Source organism: Hyperoodon ampullatus (genome assembly GCF_949752795.1).
Source record: "Hyperoodon ampullatus genome assembly, chromosome: 2".
Taxonomy (NCBI): domain Eukaryota; kingdom Metazoa; phylum Chordata; class Mammalia; order Artiodactyla; family Ziphiidae; genus Hyperoodon; species Hyperoodon ampullatus.
In genome coordinates, this window is record NC_136915.1 from 82,771,383 (window position 1) to 82,791,672 (window position 20,290).

Here is a 20,290-nt window from a genome sequence, read left to right on the forward strand (position 1 = left end):
GCACTCCACTAACTTTTTAAACTTTTTCCCCCCAGATTCTTCTCTATTATAAACAACTTTGTGCCATCTGTTTTTGCCTAAGACATACTCAAAAGTATTTTGTGAGGTATATGAACTATAACTTTCCCCAAAAATCAAAATTTGAAAAAAACTGCAAATATAGGCTAATGTCTGCTAGATCTTTTTGAAAAGGCCTTTGCTATTCCTACATTCATGTGACTTAATTTTAAAAAAACTTCTTCAAGAGCAAGGATTGCTCACAGAACTGTTAATTTATTTTTATTTTTTTATTTTTTGCAATTACAAGCATGATGAAATGAACAGGATGGCTTCCCCATCCTCAGATTCTTGATTTGCAGTTCCAAATATTCGTGGTATGCAATAACCCATACTCTCTCCCCACTCATCAGGATGATGTACTTTTTACTTTCAGTAGGTTGAAGTGGAGCGTATGATTTAATATTACCCTTACTCATGGAACCTAAAAGAAAAGCAAATGGTAGAGCAGCAGGTGGGTGCCAGAACAAAAAAAACAAAAAAAAAAAAGAGGGAAAAACATCCACAGGGATCTTTTCCTTCTCTCCTCTCTCGCTCTGAAAAATGTGTATCTATTTCCAACAGATAGTGAGTAGGTGATAGAAACGGAAATAAAACATCTATAAAAGGGAGACAGAGTTGATGAGGGAAGAGACTATCTCCCAGGAGGCTTCTGAGCAGGATTATGGTAAGAAAGAGTAGTAATTTAACAGAACCCATTCCCTAGTAAAAAGACATGTGGGGTGTGAGTAATGAAGTGTTATTTTATAGCAAGGCTAAATTAATACACGGGTAGGGAATTGTAAATAAGATGGTCATTGAATGTCTTGCCAGGTTGAAGTAAAAAATCAGACACATCCAAATATACAGTTTTTTTAAAAAAGTGGAGTCATCCAATAAATTTGTTTTGTTTTTGTTTCTTTTTTTCTTTTCTTTTTTTTTTTTTTCAGGCAGTCGGGGGGAAAATAAAAGGTAAGGAATTGGATCAGCCAGTCACTGAGTTCCTTCACTAACTCATGCTTCTACTCATTATCCCCATCCTGAAATATCAGCATAAATGCCAGTTCAGTTTTCCTTAACACCCAGCTCACACAATGCCAAAGATCCTCAACAATTTCTGGCCTACAGGGATACAAACAAGAATTTCAAGGTACACGTGGGAATTTACATGTCCTTCAAATTGAAAATCTACCTGTTTCTCTGAACAGTAATTCAAAAATAATCTTTGGTTAGCGATGAGAAAATTTAATTAGTCAAAGCTTTCTGCATCTCTAAGGCAGCCATAATTAGTTCTAATGCAATGACCTACTCTATTTGGTCTCCTTTATACTATACTGCTGTTAGTCTCAGCATGTTACAGATTATCTTCTCTATAACTTTTTAAACCATGCTTAAATGAAATGATAATTATCTTCCCCAAAGAAGTATTTTCTCCTGATGACCCACAAATAAATCCAGAAAAAGGAAGCTGCTTTCTTTCACACTAGAACAAAAACCACTTCAGATCACAGTTTTTGAAATGTCTGTTTTTAACTATAATCTAGTGGGATGGTAAATTTATCAATAAATAAATACAAACATCATTGCTAAATTTATAACAGGTAATAAATATATCAACATAACATCTCTTGCCAAATAACTGACTTTAATGAATTTATGTTCAGTACTTTTAAAAGTCCTAAGATGCTTACTTTAATTTCAACTTGTTCTTCCATTTCTTTAGTTTTTATTGTAGTATATTCCTTTTCAAGCCTGAGAAAGAAAGAAAAAAAAAAGTTAAAGGTATGCTTTCATTCCAAACTAGTTATGGAAATTAAAAAATTTAAAACTATATATTAACACAAAATACAATTTTGCTATGTTCCCCCAAATTATGACTTGAGATACTTGAAATCAGAAAAATCATCTCAATAGTTATACAGGTTATCACAAAAAAAAAAATTACTTCAAAAATAACAAATATAAGAACCACACAAAAGTAAACTTTAGAAAGTAAAATGCTATAAAGCACCAAACAGAGAACTGAGTTTGGAGGTTCTATTCAGCCCATAACTTACAGAAGAAGCACAAACCCTTCCCTCTCAAATTAAAATACACTGATAAAGTTCAACTGGATCTTAACTAAACTTGACTAGAAATTTGTAAGGGGAGAAAAGGAACAACTCTTCCTAACAAAAAATTCCAGTTAATAAATGTAGAAAGAATGAGGCAAATATAAAAATCGCCATTAGAACTCCACAATAAATAACTGCCATTGGCAAGAAAAATGAATGAATGCTAAAATTAGTGGGTAAAAGTTTAAGCACAGTCTGAAAGTATCTCTCCCCAAATATTTACTAATTACAAAGGAAAAAAATAGTATATTTATAGTACAGGATCTTAGCAGACAGCATCTGAGCCAAATGATGAAGGTTAACGTCACCAGTAATGCATACTGACATGACAAACCCCCTGTTAAAAAGTACTGAGAAAGGCGGCACCTCACCTCTGTGGTATACTTCCCAATAATGCATATCCTCAATCTAATCAAGAGAAATCATCAAACCCCAATTGAAGGACATTCTAAAAAATATTTGACCAGCTCGCATCAGAAGTGCCAAGGTCAGAAAAGACAAGAAAAGACTGAAGAACTGTCACGGACTGTAGGAGAGTAAGAAATGACAAACAAATGCAATGTACTATTTTTACAACTCTACTATAAACACAAAATTATCTTAAAAAATTATTGGCCATCCAAAAATTAGTCCTACCAAATTATTTTTATATCTTACTCTCAATCAAAAATGTTAATAACAAGTTAAAAACCCTCCAAATAATAACCAGGCCCCACATAACTTATAGCTTCTTTTAAAAATCAAGTTCTCCCTCAAAGGACAAGAATCTATTATTTACTATGTATAATTGCATTTATCTCACAGAACATTTTTTTATTGTGGTAAAATACACATAACAAACTTTACCATCTTAACTATTTTTAAATGTACAATTCAGTGGTATTAAATACATTTATAATGTTGTGCAGCCATCACCACCATCATGTCCACAGCTTTTTTCATCTTATAAAACTGAAACTCTGTACCTATGAAACAATAACACCCCATTTCCCCCTCTCACCAGGCCCTGGCTACAACCATTTTACATTCTGTCTATGCGAGTCTGACAACACTAAGTATCTCATATAAGTGGAATCATACCGTATTTGTCCTATTGTGACTGGCTTATTTCACTTAGCATACTGTCCCCATAGTTCACCCATATTATACCATACATTGAGCGTCTCTTTATGTGCTAATTGACCATTTATATCTCTTCTTTGGAGAAATGTCTATTCAAATCCATTGTCTACTTTTTAATCCAGCTGTTTAGTTTTTGGCTGTTGAGTTTTAAGAGTTCTCTATATATTCTAGATATTAATCTTTTATCAGATATGTGATTTGCAAACATTTTCTCCCATTCTGTGGGTTGCCTTTTTCTGTCGAGTGTCTTAGAATACACAAAAATTTTCTCAAAGTACAGTAATATTTTATTTTTAAATTTTATGAGCCTCTAATGGATAGAACTTTTCTGAATTTTTTATTTTTGTTTTCTTCCAGTTTTATTGAGATATAACTGACATACAGCGTTGTACAAGTTTAAGGTGTACAGCATAATGATTTGACTTATATACATCATGAATCATTACCACAATAAGTTTAGTGAACATCCATTACCACATATAGATTTTAAATTTTATTTATTTATTTATTTACTTTATTTATTTATTTTTGGCTGCATTGGGTCTTCCTTGCTGCCTGCGTGCTTTCTCTAGTTGCGGCAAGCGGGGGCTACTCTTCGTTGCAGTGCATGGGCTTCTCATTGTGTTGGCTTTTCTTGTTGCAGAGCACGGGCTCTAGGCACGCGGGCTTCCGTAGTTGTGGCTCACGGACTCTAGAGCGCAGGGTCAGTAGTTGTGGTGCATGGGCTTTGTTGCTCTGTGGCATGTGGGAACTTCCCAGACCAGGGCTTCAACCCTTGTCCCCTGCATTGGCAGGTGGATTCTTAACCACTGCGCCACTAGGGAAGCCCCAACCTGTTACATTTTTAAATTAAAGTTGTTCCGCTCTAGGGCTTAAAATAGAAAAAAAAAATTTTTTTCCTTGTGATGAGAGGTCAGAATTTACTCTCTTAACAACTTTCATATATAATGTACAGCAGTGTTACCTATCTTTATCATGTTATACATTACATCCCCAGTACTTATTTATCTAAAAACTGGAAGTTTGTGCCTTTTGACTGCTTTTATCAATTCCCCCTCTCTTGGCCCCCACCTCTAGTAACAACAAATCTGATCTCTTTTTCTATGAGCTTATTTGTTTCTGAAATATAACTGACCTACAACACTATGTTAGCTCCTGGTACACAACATAGTGACTTGACATTTCTATACATTTCAAAAGGATCACCTAATAAAGCTATTACATAACTACTGACCATAGTCTCCACACTGTACATTTCACACTGAGGACTCATTTTGTAACTGAAAGTTTTTACCTCTCAATATCCAAATTTTAAATTTTTCATGAACTTTAGTTTGTCTATTTTTTCTTTTGTCTGTGCCGTTGGTGTCATATGCAAGATATCATTGCCAAATCCAATGTCATGAAGCTTTTGCCCTATGCTTTCATCTAAGAGTTTTAGTTTTAGTTCTTATATTTAGATCTTTGAGCCATTTTGACTTAAATTTTGCATATGGTGCTAGGTGAGGGTCCAACTTCATATTTTCGCATGTGGATATCCGGTTTTCTCTGTACCATTTGTTGAAAGACAGTCCTTTCCATATTGAATGGTCTCAGCATCCTTGACAAAAATCATTTGATCATGTATGTAAGGGCTTATTTCTGTCTTTATTCCAGTGCCAACCTGTTTTGATTACTGTAGCTTTGCAGTAAGTTTAGAAATCAGGATGTGTGAGTCCTCCAGCTTTGTTGTTCTTGTTCAAGATTATTCTGGCTATCTGGGGTCCTTTAAGGTTCCATATGAATTTTAGAATGGGGTTTTCTATCTGCAAAAAAAATGTCATCAGTATTTTGATAAGGACTGCACTGAATCTGTAGATCATTTTGGGTAGTACTGACATCTTAACAAGATTAAGTCTTCCAATCCTTGAATATGGGATGTGTTTCCATTTGTTTATATATTTAATTTCTTGCAGTAATGCTTTGACGTTTTCATTGTACAAGTCATTCGCCTCCTTGGTTAAGTTAATTCCTAAGTATTTCTTTTGATGCTACTGAAAAATAAAACTTTTTCACTGATCCACTGGTTGTTTAAGAGTGTGTTGTTTAATTTCCAAAAAATTTCTGTTTCTGGTTTTACTTCTGTTATTGATATCTAACTTCAACTTGTTACAGCTGGAGAAGATATTTTGTACATCTCTTAAAATCTACTGAGACTTAATAGTGTTGTTGTTATTGGGTAGAGTGTTCTGTGTATCTCTATTAGATATAGTTGGTTTATTGTGTTGAGTCCTCTATTTCCTTACTTATATTCTCTCTGGTTCTTCTATCCATTACTGACAGTGGGATATTGAAGTCTCCAACTACTACTGTAGAACTGTCCATTTCTCACTTCATCTGTCCATTTTTGCTTCATATATTTTGATAGTCTGTCACTGGTGTATAAATATTTATAATTGTTACACCTATTGCTATATTGAACCTTTCATTAATACATATTACCTGTCTTTGTCTCTTGGAAACTTTTAAAATTTAAAGTCTGTTTTGTCTGATATTACTATAGCTACCTCTGCTCTCTTTTGTTTACTATTTGCATGGAATATCTTTTCCCAACCTTTCGCTTTCAATCTATTTGCATCTTTGGATCTAAAATGAGTCACCTGTGGATAACATGTAGTTGGATCATGTGGTTTTCCCCATTCTGCCAATCTATGTCTTTTGGAGAGTTTAATTCATTTACTTTTAAAGTAAGTACTGATAACGAAGGACTTACTGTCATTTTGCTTTTTCTTTTCTATATGCCTTGTAGCTTTTTTGGTCCCTCATTTCCTGCATTACTGTTGTCTTTAGTGTTTAGTTGGTTTTTTTGTAGTGAAATGCTTAAATTCCTTTCTAATTTCTTATTGTGTATATTCCATTGTTATTTTCTTTGTGGTTCCATGGAGATTATATTAACATTCTGAAGTTATAATACTCTAATTTGAATTTATAGCAGCTTAACTTCAATAATATACAAGAACTCTGCTCTTTTATAGCTTCTTTCCCACCCCTTTTGGTCACTGGTCACAAAAACATGTATTTATACATTGTGTGCCCCAAAACACAAACTAATGATTCTTTTAAATCTATTAGTCTCCTAAATAATGTAGAAAACAAGATTTGGAGCTACAAACAAAAATTACAATACTAGTAGCTTTTAGACTAATCATTGCTTTTTTTAAAAATGTATTAATTTATTAAATCATGTAGATAACAAAAAGTGGAATTACAATCCACTGTTATGATAATAATAGCTTTCATAATTGCCCATGTGTTTGTCTTAATTAAGACCTTCATTTTGTGAGATGACTTTGAGTTACTGTTTCGTGAGTGTCCTTTCATTTCACCCTGCAGGAATGAGTATTTCCAGAAGGGCAGATCTAGTGATAACGAGCTTAGCCTTCATTTACCTGGGAATGTCTCGATTTTTCCCTCACTTTTGAAAGACAGTTTTGCCAGATACAGGATTCCTGTTTTTCCTTTTAGCACTTTGGATATAAAGGCCCACTTGTCTTCTGGCCTCCAAAGTGTCTGATGAGAAGTATGTTTATAATCTTATTGAGAATCCCCTGTACATAATGATTGGCTTCTCTTTTGCTGCCTTCAAGATTTGCTCTCTCTTTGCCTTTTGCAAGTCTGATTATAATGCGTCTTGGTGTGGGGTCTTTTTTACATCACTTTACTTGGAGTTCAATGAGCTTCTTAAATGTTTACATTCATGTCTTTCAACAAATTTGTTAAGTTTTCAGCCATTACTTCTTCAAACATTCTATCCCGCCACCCCATCTTCTCAGATTCCCAAAATATGTATGTTGGTCCACTTGATGGTATCCCACAGATCCCTTAGGCTCTGTTCACTTTTCTTGGGTCTTTTTTGTTGTTGCTGTTCCTTGAACTCAGTTATTTCCAGTATCCTATCTTCAGGTTCACTTATTCTTCTACCTGCTCAAATCTGCCTTTCAATCACTCCAGTGAACTTTTCATTTCAGTTATTGTACTTTTCAGATCCAGAATTTCTTTTTGGTTTCTTTTTAGATTTTCTATCCCTTTACTGATATTTCCATTTTGTTCATACATCTTTTTTACTTTTCCCACATCTTCCTTTATTTCTTTGAGCATCTTTTAAAGTCTCTATCTACCAAATATGCCATGAAGTTTCCTTCAGATACAGTTTATTCTCTTCCTTTGAATGGGTCATATTTTCCTGTTTCTTTACATGCCTTGATTTTTTTGTTGTTGAAAACTAGACATTTGAATCTAGTAATGTGGTAACTCTGAAAATCAGATTCTCCCCCTCCCCAGGATTTGCTGGGGGTTTTTTTGGTATTGTTTTTGTCTTTTTTGATTGTTATAGGCTGTCTCTGTGTTGATGACCAACCTGAGCTGTAAACTTATGGTATCCGCAGGTCTTTTCTGAGCCTCTCCCTTGGGCATGCACAGTCACGTTTTAATTTTCTCCATATATGCAGTTGTTTTTGAACATCCTAGTCTTTTGTGTCTGGCTCCCAAAAGCGGAAAAAGAAAAAAATGAAGGGGAGAAAAGGGCACGAGCCCTTTAAATCTCTTGGCAGTCTCTTCAGCCAGAGGAAGAGGTGCAACAACAGTGGAGAGAGGTGCGACATCAATGGGGAAATGTGCAACAACAACTTCTTTGCACCTGTCCGATCATAAACAGTGATCAGGAATCAGAGCACAGATCCCCAATATGTGGAGGACATGGTCTTTTTTGCCCACCCTGACTCCCATAAGCTGCATGCAGGCTGTTCCAGGAATACAAGCACAGCTGCCTGTCAGTGGCTAAGGGGTAGAGAATGGGTAATGTGCTAAGAGCTGAACTGATCAAATTAACTGCAATTTACCATGCCTACCCCTAGAAGTTACAAGTCTTCAATAGACTTCAGAGTTCCAAAATAGTTAACATCAGACAGATTCTGCCAGTGCAACTACTGTCTAGGTGGCAGACAGATTCCTGGTGCTTCCTACTCTGCCATCTTTTCACAATCTTCTGTCCACAGTGACTATGTAATATGCCAATTTTGAGGCTTAGAAAGAAGGAAAAACTTGCCTAAGGTCACACCCTTAACTGCTACGCTGCTATGTCTCTACTTTGGTATGTCTAAAAGAATACAGGATATCCAAAAAATTTTTGATTCTAAAAAGGTGCGAAACATTTTGAACAATGGCTGCGCTGTTGAAATAACTTCATAGCATTCACAAATGACCACTGTGAAGTAGATATTTTGTAATGTATTGTGATAAATCTCATCATTACTCATGCACAAACCTAAAACAAAACACTATGAGTTATCATTTAATCCTTGTCTCCCAATTCAGTCACCAAGCATGTTCAATTCAACCACCTTAACACTGCTCTAAAATTCAATATTACTTTTTCATCTGCATTGATAATTTTTTAAAATAAACTTTATTTTTTAGAACGGTTTTAGATTTACAAAATAATTAGAAGAGTATAGAGCTTCTATAAACCCCATCCCCAGTTTCTCCTAGGTTTACACCTTACATTAGTATAGTACATTTATGACAATTAATGAACCAATATTAATACATTATTAACAACTAAAGTCCATACTTTATTCAGATTTCCGAAGTTTTTGGCTAATGTCCTTTTTCTACTCTAGGATCCCATCCAGGATACCACACTACATTTAGCTGTCACATCTTCTTAAAGTCCCATGGTTAGGACAGTTTCTCAGACTTTCCAAGTTTTTGATGACCCTGACAGTTTGAGGAGTACTGGTCATCAGGTATTCTGTAGAATGTCCCTCAACTGGGATTTGTCTCATGCTTTGCTCATGATTATATTGGTATTATGGGTTTTGGGGGAGGAAGACCACAGAGGTAAGTCCCATTTTCATCAAAGGTATAAACGATCAACAGGATACCACTGTTGATGTTGACCTTGAACACCTGGCTGAAGTATGATCAGGTTTCTGCAAACCTACTTCCAAGTAGCTGCAAAGCTACCTCCCTCTCCCTTCACTGGTGGTATTTTTAGGCCTTTGTTATGGCTTATCTAAATTACTAGAGGAATCTTTTAATTGTTCTTGCTACTTGCCAGTTTCTTAACTCAATCTTTTCTAAACACTATTACCAGAGTGTTATTTTTGGGGGACTTCCCTGGTGGCACAGTGGTTAAGGATCGGCCTGTCAATGCAGGGGACACGGGTTCGAGCCCTGGTCCGGGAAGATCCCACATGCTGTGGAGCAACTAAGCCCATGCGCCACAACTACTGAGCCCGCACTCTAGAGCCCGTGAGCCACAACTACTGAGCCCACGTGCTACAACTACTGAAGCCCGTGCACCTAGAGCCCGTGCTCCACAACAAGAGAAGCCACTGCAATGAGAAGCCTGCGCACCACAAGAGTAGCCCCCACTTGCCTCAACTAGAGAAAGCCCATGCGCAGCAACAAAGACCCAACACAGCCAAAAAATAAAAACAAATAAATAAATTAATTTAAAAAATCAGGGCTTCTCAAAAACCAGTCTAAAAACCACCTAGTAGTTCTTAATTTAAAAAAAAAATAATAATAAGACTCAGTGGATTCACACAGATATAAATAAATAAATAAGCAAGCAAGCAAAGAGATAACTAAAAAGAGAAAGAAGGGAAACCTCTTCCTTATACTAGAATGCCAATTAATAAAGAAGGAATCAGGGAGAGAGACAATCATAAACAGAGCCAAATATGGGGAGGGAAAGTTTGGTAAGGAACAGGATGTTATATAATCTCAAAGTACCTTGACACAAATTACTTACTCACAAAAGACAAAATAATAACTATAGTAGTGAAATCTGGCAGACATCACCTTATTAACCAAGTGATCAAAGCTAACATCATCTTCCTTAAAAAAGTAAAAGTAGAGCTACCATATTATTCTGCAATCCCACTCCTGGGCATATATCTGGAGAAAAACATAAGCTGAAAAGATACATGCACCCCAATGTTCATAGCAGCACTATTTACAATACAAGACATGGAAGAAACCTAAGTGTCCATTAACAGATAAATGGATAAAGAAGATGTAGTATATACATACTATGGACTCTTTAAAAAAAAAAAAAAAAGAAAACAACCTGAATCTTCATCTTCTGCCATCCTCCTATCCAACCATGTCAGTGGTCTTCAACTTTTTTTTCTCATGTACCTGCTAAAAGAATGTTGCCCCTTATATACTTTAAAGAAGTCTAAAAATTTTTTGTTACTTAAGTGCATACAGTTGCAAAGGATGTGATTTATATATGCTTAAATTTTTTCACTAAAACTTTAAATGAGACTTATTCGATTTATGGATGTCTACTCTATAACCTAAGCAGCAAAGGCAGTCACTGTTACTAAACCAATGAGTCAAATTATATTTACTTTCTCTATCACTGAAGTTCATGTTCTTTTTCAACACAAATAAGTATATGTTAATACATAACCCCATAACCACCATTCTATTTTTCAATTCTAACTATAAGCAAGATAAGGCAGCCTTGCCAAGCATTTGTCAGCTGGATGAAATAAGAAGCTGCTCCATTTGATTTTTCTTGCCTTGTTCTCTAAGGGCACACTCCTTCTGTAGCAAGGCATTCTGAAATTGTCCTTTTTGTTTGGTACCCCAGAGATTTTTATATCCCAAAGTAATGTACCACAGTAAGAATTGGAGTGTGACAGGTTTGCCTTACTTTTATAAAGTGGTAGAAGGCAGACTGTAAAAGGGGAGCTAGAAAGGAGAACAAAGATACTGTAACAAAGAAGAACAAACCTGACTCCATATTGGATCTATTCCTTTAGCTCTAACCTTTGAGCTCTGTTGCCTGTTCTTAGTTATGCTGGCTCTGCACCTTTGTAAAAGGATGTTGCCTATAGCCTAAAATATACATGAGAGCCCATTCTCAAGGCTCTGCCTCCCAGGCTTGATCTTTAAAAGTATCAATATAACACTTTTCCATTCATATAGAAATAAAAAGTTGCAGAACAGAGAACAACATTTGTCTTGTTGAGGGTTGATAGGAACATTGTGACTAGACTCAGGTGGACAGCTGGAAGAACAAAGGATTCTGGCACCAAGAAGTCTGCAACAAGCAGCTGCACACTCTCCCCTTTTAGTATTAAAGAGACCTAAATCCTAACTCGGGTAAAATGGTTCACTGGGACACCAGTCTACCATCTTCCTGGTCTTCTGGCTTTGCAAATAAAGTCACTATTCCTTGCCCCAACACCATGTCTCTCGATGTATTGGCCTGTCGTGTGGCGAGTACTACAAGTTTGAACTCAGTAAAAATACCTCTACCATAGGAATATTATCAGGGCAGATAAAAGTTAGGAAAGAATGAAAATCTAGTTACCATGCTCTGAACATTTTCCTGGGTCCCAACAGACTAGACTGTGTATATGCAGTTTAAAGACACATAGGTTAGGCATCTCTTATATGTTATATTAATAACATGTTATATTGACATCTACCAGACTGTAAATGTAATAGGTTATTTACTTCTGTTCTGCCACCATCCTACCCACAGGAAATTTGAACCTTCTTCAGAGCCAGGTCCAAGTCTAAGTTCATTACATTCTGAGAGTGATACTTAGTAGAAATGGATGACACTCATCTTTTAATACTGATAAAGTATTATTCTCCAGAATATGTATAAACAACTACTAACCCCTAAGAAGTAGTCAATGCAGTAAGAAATAGATACTGCAATAGAAAAGGAAGGGAAGTACCAACAAAAGAAAAAAAAAGGAAGGGAAAGAAAACAGAAGCATATTTGTTACGGTGATCTATAATCAGTGATCTTTGATGTTACTATTGTAAAAAAGATTACAACTTGATGAAGGCTCAAATGATGATTAGCAATTTTTAGCAATAAAGTTTTTTTCTAATAAATTTATTTATTCATTTATTGATTTATTTATTTTTGGCTGCACTAGGTCTTCTTTGCTGCGCACGGGCTTTCTCTAGCTGTGGCGAGCAGGGGCTACTCTTCGTGGCAGTGCGTGGGCTTTTCATTGAGTTGGTTTCTCTTGTCGCGGAGCACAGGCTCTAGACATGCAGGCTTCAGTAGTTGTGGCACACGGGCTCAGTAGTTGTGGCTTGTGCGCTCTAGAGCACAGGCTCAGTAGTTGTGGCGCACAGGCTTAGGTGCTCCCCATGGCATGTGGGATCTTCCCAGACCAGGGATCAAACCTGTGTCCCCTGCATTGGCAGGCGGATTCTTAACCACTGTGCCACCAGGGAAGTCCCAATAAAGTATTTTTAAATTAAGGTCAACAGGCAGAAATTGAGATGGCTCCTAAGATTTTATCAATTATAGAACAGAACAGCTTTTCGGTCAGTAATGTCTCAAAATGATGGTGTGATGTGATTGGTTATTAGAAATTTCACAGGTAATTTATTAACAATAATAGTTGAATATGATAAATTGTCTTTTTGCAAATTAGAGCCAACTAATTTTAATAACATAATTCTTACTCATATTCTAATATACTTTCTGTAGTAGGAATCTCCATGGGAATACGTTGTACATGTTAATGTAATTTCACCTTGCAGCAGCAGATATACTGAGAACAAGTGTCAGGAATGCTAACAATGACCTCAGGATAAGATTTATTTAATTGCTGGAAGCTAGAAGAGTAAGAGCTGTTGTTCTTAATTAACACCTTTATCATATTTCAAAAATTAACCTTTACAGGCCAACACTGCATATCTTGAACTTTTATGAAATATATTCAAAGAAAAGTTTCACTAGAAAGTAATACACAGTAAACAAAATTTTAACTTAATGCATACCTCATGCTTATCTTGCTGGTTATGCTAATCTTGAACTTAAGTGATAAACTGGGATCAACTAAGAGGAAAAGAATGTCATTGACTTAGACCACACCATAAAAGCGGTTTCTAAAATAACAGCACACTCACATATATATACACTTACCAGGTTCCTAATTCTAATCAATGTGGAATGGGAAGGGGAGTTTTAAAAGTAATACACAATAATCCCATGCACCACTAGAGCACTATGAAATTCCAATATTAAATTTAGGTTATATTGAAACCAATACCACGAAATAAAACATTACAGCTCTATAAAATGAGGAGGAAATCTGCACTCACCACTAGAATGTTTTGCTTCTTCCATTTAATTTCCTACATGCATCAACAAACCCCCATAACTAAAAAAGCAAGATATAAAATACTTACTTTTTCATTTTTTTTGAGTTATACTTGACTTGGTAAGCTGCCTGGATTAATTTGTCTGGACCACCATCAAACTGATGTGGAATGACCTTCTGAAAGTGCTAAAATACAATAGAAGAAAAACAAAAGAATGACTTAGTACCATTTATTATCAATTAATAGTAAAATCTAGAGACATTCAAGAAATCATGGCCTGGCTTACCTGTAACATCCCTTCCATGTCGAGTTGCATCAGTTCTGCCTGATTCATCTGAAGAAGTGCTAATCCTACCCGAAACACTATTTCTAAACCCTGAGGAATCAAATTATAAAGTCAAATTTGTCTTATTCTTCCAAAACAAAAACTAATCATTCAAAAGAATACTAAGGTAAACATTTAGATATCTAAACAGAGGTGCGCACACATTTTCTGTAAAGAGTTGGAGAACAAATGTTTTAGGCTTTACAAGCCCTACCTATGGTTGCTGTCACAAATAATCAACCCTGCCATTGCAGCTCAAAAGCAGACCAGACATCACATCAGCAAATGGTCACAGCTATGTTCCAAGAAACTTTATTTACAGAAATAAGTGGAAGGACAGATTTGGCATGCAAACCAGAAGAGATCAGTACATGAATCATAGCTTGCTGGCTCCAGACTAACCTAACTTAGCTACATTATACAAACTGATCTTCCCAAGATGTAATTAGTAACAATTAATAATATTCTTAGGTGCTCTCTATCACTGATCACCTATCCTTACCTTCCTACCTTCTCACTCAAAATATACAGGACAAAGGATCACTACTACATATCACTGAAAATTAAAAGGACTGCCTGCAAGGTGTTCATGGGATAGAAGAAACTTAATTATACTCATTACTTCTTCCTCTTTGGGTAACAGATGCATTGCAACAATGTTGATTGTAAGGTAGATTTTACCCTTCACTAATTCTCACTAAATCAAAAAGGAGGTGAAACAGAGGTCTGATTAAGAGTGTGGGCTCCAGATTTTGAATGCCTATATCTGAATCCTGGTTACTATACCACTTATGTGTGCATAGACGAGCTACTTAATCTTTCTCTAAATATCGGCTTCCTAATCTCTCATCTCTCATCTATCAAATGGGGAGATGAATAGTACTGATAGGGTTGTTAAAGGATTAAATGAGATTATCCAGGTAAGCAGTTTAGCATGGAACACATGGGTCTCCTTTATCGTTCGCCTCATTGCCCGGCTCTCATTAACCCAATGATTCCTTTGCTCAGTCTGCCCATTAACTCACCTCAGACATAAAGATATCAAATATCCTTGTTGCAATTGGTAGTGGAAAAGTCGTAAGGAAGATAGTCAGAAACCAAGATGATGCATACATTGAGGTATGAAAACTCTGAGACTGAAAATGCACAAAGAGCTCTGGAAGATGCTCCTAAAGAGATGAAAAGAATTTCTTAGTTAAAACATGGTAAAACTGAGTATTTTAAGCCAGACCATTGTATACATACTAAAGTAGCCGATAGCAAACACAAACATAAAATTTAGGCATCATATGGAAGAGTTAAGAGGCAGAAATTGACACATTCTGGATAGTGGTTATTGTCTGGAAAAGAAAGAAGGGAAAAAGGATGTGGAGTTGGAACTTAAAAAGTTGGAACTTTTTAATGATTAATAAAAAGAAAAATTACAATAAATAAGTAAAAATTTTATATTTCTTTAGTCTTATTTGTGGTACATGGGTATCTGATATTTTCTATACTTTTCTACAAACTATAACATTTCCAAAAATTTTTTATTATTATTATTTTTATTTGCGGTACGTGGGCCTCTCACTGTTGTGGCCTCTCCCGTTGCGGAGCACAGGCTCCAGACGCGCAGGCCCAGCGGCCATGGCTCCCGGGCCCAGCCGCTCCGCGGCATGTGGGATCTTCCCAGACCAGGGCACGAACCCGTGTCCCCTGCATTGGCAGGCAGACTCTCAACCACTGTGCCACCAGGGAAGCCCCAAAAAAAATTTTTAAGGGAAAGAAATGTTATCTTGAAATACTTTCAGGTGCTATCTACCATTGGTCACCTATCCTAAGCTTCCTACTTTCTCACCCAAAATACAGATACTTCAACACTCTAGTAATTCAAAACATAAATGACACATTAACTGAAAATAAACCAAGGGAGTTTAAGGGTGATAAAAATAAGCTTACTCGTTCAAAAAAAAAGAAAATTAAGAATCATCAAGACCTACTTTGTCCTTTACTTTAAAACGTAAAAACATTTTGTATATCCCCTTCATCTCATCACACACAGAAAAGATAGAGGATTTTAAAATTGCTGTGGGTAAGGCTGCCAGGGAAAAGTAGACTTGTGAAAATGGCTCTTATGCCAGCTGAATGATTAACCTATATTCTTAAATTCTGCTTACCTAATTGAAATTTAAGTAAATGAAGAATATTTCCACCATTACATTACAGGACAAAATAGTAAATTTATTTATATATATAAATATAAAATTAAATCCAGAAAGATGAAATACTTCAAAGGTATTTTTTACTTGGTTTTGATTCCTCTCTTCCTCCTCTTCACCCTCACACAGTCACTAAGACTCTGACTCTTAAACTAGTAACACAAAAGGACAGAAACAATATTTTTTTTAAAAGATTACAGGCTAGCAAAAAAAGTGATGAAAAGGGAAAGGCAGGGGAGAGGACTGAAAGAGATAAAAGAGATAGTCTCCAAGGAAATGAATTGATGTCAGTGTCCAAATGTCATGGGCTTCTGTAAGACGGCAAAGTCTACGTAAAATAATAGGATACAATATGGCATAATAAAGAAATTCATGCATCTAGGTTATGATATACTATATTTGGCACAAATGCTTAAGATCTGAATATAAAAACTAGTCAAGTTCCAGACTGTGATCTACCTGCAGACAGCGCCTAACTGGGAAGTAGGTCTAAACTGTGGATTAACCGAACAACAAATGATGATGTGATTAAAACACTGGTTGTTTTTCAATTGCTTTAATGCTTTTAACATTAAATTTGCTTAGTTGTCACTCAAACCAAGATGACAAAAAATATAAAGGCAATATGTTTTTGGTTAACACCACACTTTTACCTGTATCATGCATTCAAACTGGTACATACAAAGGCCTAATTCTGCCATACTTGGTTTAAAAAGTTCACGAAGTCTATAATCTTGCATTAATTTAACAAATACACAGAAAGCTTCTTCTTCTGGCATCTGCATTAGGAGGAAAAAAGCAACATAGGTTAATGTTCTGTGATACGCAAATAAGCTAAACACATTTAAACTAAGTACCCATCCAACTATAAACAATGTTGTTATTTTGGTTTTTATTGTCATTAACTTTTTCTTTTACTGGAGCATAATTGCTTTACAATGTTGTATTAGTTTCTGTACAATGAAGTGAATCAGCTATATGTATATATATATCCCCTCCCTCTTGGACCTCCCTCCCACCCATCTCCCCCATCCACCCATCTAGGTTGTCACAGAGCACCCATCCTAGCTTCCTGTGCATTATAGCATGTACCCACCATCTATTTTACACATGGTAGTGTATATATGTCAATCCTGAGTGCCATGTGGTACAATATTAAGAGCAATGCACTAGAAATCAGAAGCTTCTAATTTCCCATTCTATCACCGACAATGAGAAGTTAGACAAATCTTACAGCCTCTGAGACCAGCTGCCTCACTTGCCTAACTCATCAATTCAACCAACAAATATTCATTTAAAGCCAGATACTTCTCTCTCTGAGTATATACCAGTGAACAAAATAAACAGTATCTACCCTCAAGGAGACTGAACCTTCTAGTTGGGGGAGACAGATAATACATGGAATAAATCAATTAACATATATGTCAGATGGTGAGAAGTGCTATGGAAATAAAACAAAGTAGAGCAACAGGGAATCCTGGGGAGCTACACTGCTATTTATATATAGATAGGTCAGGGAAAGTCTCTTGATAAGGTAACATTTGAGCAAAATACTGAAGTAAGGGAACAACTGAGGAAAGAACAGTTCTGGGAAAATAATACAAAGGTCTTGAAATGGAATCACAATTGGCATGCTCAAGGAACAATGAATAGGGGACTACTAAATTAGTAGTAATGTTACAAATGAAAGTATGGTTATGGAGGAGAAATAAAGGGAACAAATTACATAGGATTTTAGAAGCCACTGTAAGGATGTGGACTTTTACATTAAGTGAGATAGGAAGCCTTTCAAGGGTTCCAAGCAGAAACAATATGGCATAAGTGTTGAAAGAACTTGTAAAATAAGTTTTAAAAAAACCTGTAATTAGAGTTTTAAAGGTTTCAATTTCACATTTTATGTGTAACTCCCTAGATAATCATATCAACTAGGATAATGAACGTAAAAGCTCTGTAATAAGAATATGCAGGCACATAACACTTATACAAATTATTTTGTGGGTTTTTTTTTTTTTTTTTTTTTTTGGCCTGCCACACGGCATGCGGGGATCTTAGTTCCCCAACCAGGGATGGAACCCATGCCCCCTGCAGTGGAAGCGTGGAGTCCTAACCACTGGAAGGCCAGGGAATTCCCATGTGGCTTTTCTTAAAATAAAATTTTCTAATGTTCATTCACTCACATTATACCAGTGTGTTTCAAAAGACCCTCAAAGGGTCTCTAGGCACTCTTCTTACTGAAGACTACTTTTATTAACAAATGCACTTTTCCTGGCCTTGACACAGTCATGGACAGGAGCCAAGAGTTATTCTTGGCAAAACCCATACTTCCTTCCTTCCTCCCAAGACACATAGCCACAATTTTGCCTTGGAGACCATCCTTATTAATCCTGTCAGGGTTTATAGCCCCACTGATTTTTATATCAGTTACTACAAGAAACCATACCTCCCAGAACTCTCATCCCATGTGCTTGGTTCTATTGCTCCCATAATTTAACCCCATTTCCAATATTCCCGAAACATTTCCACAGTACTTTCTGAAACTGATAATACGCCATCAACAAAATATCCGACCTATACCCTCAATCTGTTTACCAAATGTTCTTTCACTGTCTTTCTCTAAGTGAAACCTGATTCCCCCGAAGAATAGTTCAATACTGAAACCTGGCTCTCTCCTGAGGTGACTGTTTTCTCTCCCAGAGCACTGGAAGAGGCCTGGGGTAGAGAGGTTTATGTGCCTCCTTGGACCTCAGTGCCTCATTGGCATTGCATTAACTGCCCCTTCTCTCTGAAACATATACCAGCAGATATCACCCTTTACTCCTCTTTTTTGCAGCATCTACAAACCTCTGGACCAACCCCCAACCCTAAACTCCACTCATTTTCATGAGGATTAATTCCCTGGCCTAGCAGATCTTTGACTCCTTTCCTCCAATGATCCTGGCAGGTAGTTACTAAATGCAGGCTCTAGGGCCACACTACCTGAGGTTCAAATCCCAGAGTGATACTTTTAAAGTATGAATCAGATCAGATCACTCCACTGCTCAAAACACTCTAGTGCCTCCCCATATCCTCAGTAAAAATCAAAATGCTTACAAGGTTCTACATGATGTGGCCCCTTACTACTTCTCCAAACTCATCTCCCACAACTACCTTCCGCTTTCCACTTCTCCCTCCACCCCTCAACTCCAGTCACAGTGAGAATGTCAATTTATCTCACTTTTTTGCCTTCTAAGAACTTCTTCTCCTCTGAACATATCAAATAATTCATTCCCTCTCTCCTCCACAATAGCACTGATATAGAAATTGGGAGAAGGTTTTAAAAATGGTGATATTTAAAAAAATAAGTTGAGGGCTTCCCTGGTGGCGCAGTGGTTGAGAGTCCGCCTGCCGATGCGGGGGACACGGGTTCGTGCCCCGGTCCGGGAAGATCCCACATGCTGCGCAGCGGCTGGGCCCGTGAGCCATGGCCGCTGAGCCTGCACGTCTGGAGCCTGTGCTCCGCAATGGGAGAGGCCACAGCAGTGAGAGGCCCGTGTACTGCAAAAAAAAAAAAAAAAAAAAAAAAAAAAAAAAAAAAAAAAAAAAATAAGTTGAAATGATTGAATAAAAGACCAAAAGGAGGTAAAAAAAAATACTATCACTGGGTCCCTCTCAAAAAGATTTAAAGGATAGTCACAAAATGAAAAAGTGTGACACCAAGCAAAATATAAACATGAAGAACAATCACCCAGTTGTTTTACAGTCATTCCCTTTATTATAAAGAAATCTGCACACTTGAGTCTTACAGCAATGTGTTGCTACATACTTTCTCTCTGACACTGAGTTAATAAGAATCTGAGTTCTGAACTCAGTACAGAAATGAGTTGCAAAAACAAGCCTACATGACTCAAATGAAGTTATCTCCAAGGTTTCTTTTCAGATCATATTTTAGTCTGAGACTAAATATAGAGTATGATAGACTTTTTTTTTTAATTTCGATAAGGCTGGAGAGGTAACACAACATGCTATTTCCCTTCAAAGTTATGACTGATTGTCCCTGTCCTTGACTTCTGAAAACACCCCGCCCAAAATAAGTCACTGCCAATGGAAATACATGTTATATCTCCAGGGCAGTAAAAGTGACTGAGTACCTCTATTTTAGAGCCTATAGTAAAACAGGCATAACAAGCCCTCAGCTCTGTGATAAATAAAATTACTGTATAAATTTCCAAAGACATTGCACATCATAAGTAAGATTTTCTTTTCTTTTCTTTCTTTCTTTCTTTTTTTTTTTCGTGGCTGCGCCGCACGGCATGTGTGATCTTAGTTCCCCAACCAGCGATAGAACCCGCCAGGGAAGTTCCATAAATAAGATTTTCATA

The 20,290-nt window shown here is 36.4% G+C and overlaps 1 protein-coding gene across 7 annotated transcripts in view; it reads right to left on the reverse strand.

Annotated features, from left to right (window-relative positions):
• EVI5 (ecotropic viral integration site 5) overlaps positions 1-20,290 on the reverse strand; it is a gene marked incomplete at both ends in the record, with an annotated part of 231,451 nt that overhangs the window by 118,478 nt on the left and 92,683 nt on the right. For all 7 annotated transcript variants that reach the window (XM_079696539.1, XM_079696537.1, XM_079696536.1 and 4 more), the window contains 5 exons: positions 1,728-1,788; positions 13,497-13,594; positions 13,696-13,785; positions 14,760-14,903; positions 16,586-16,711. In XM_079696539.1, the coding sequence (XP_079552665.1) occupies positions 1,728-1,788; positions 13,497-13,594; positions 13,696-13,785; positions 14,760-14,903; positions 16,586-16,711 (519 nt within the window). The remainder of the gene's footprint in view (positions 1-1,727; positions 1,789-13,496; positions 13,595-13,695; positions 13,786-14,759; positions 14,904-16,585; positions 16,712-20,290) is intronic.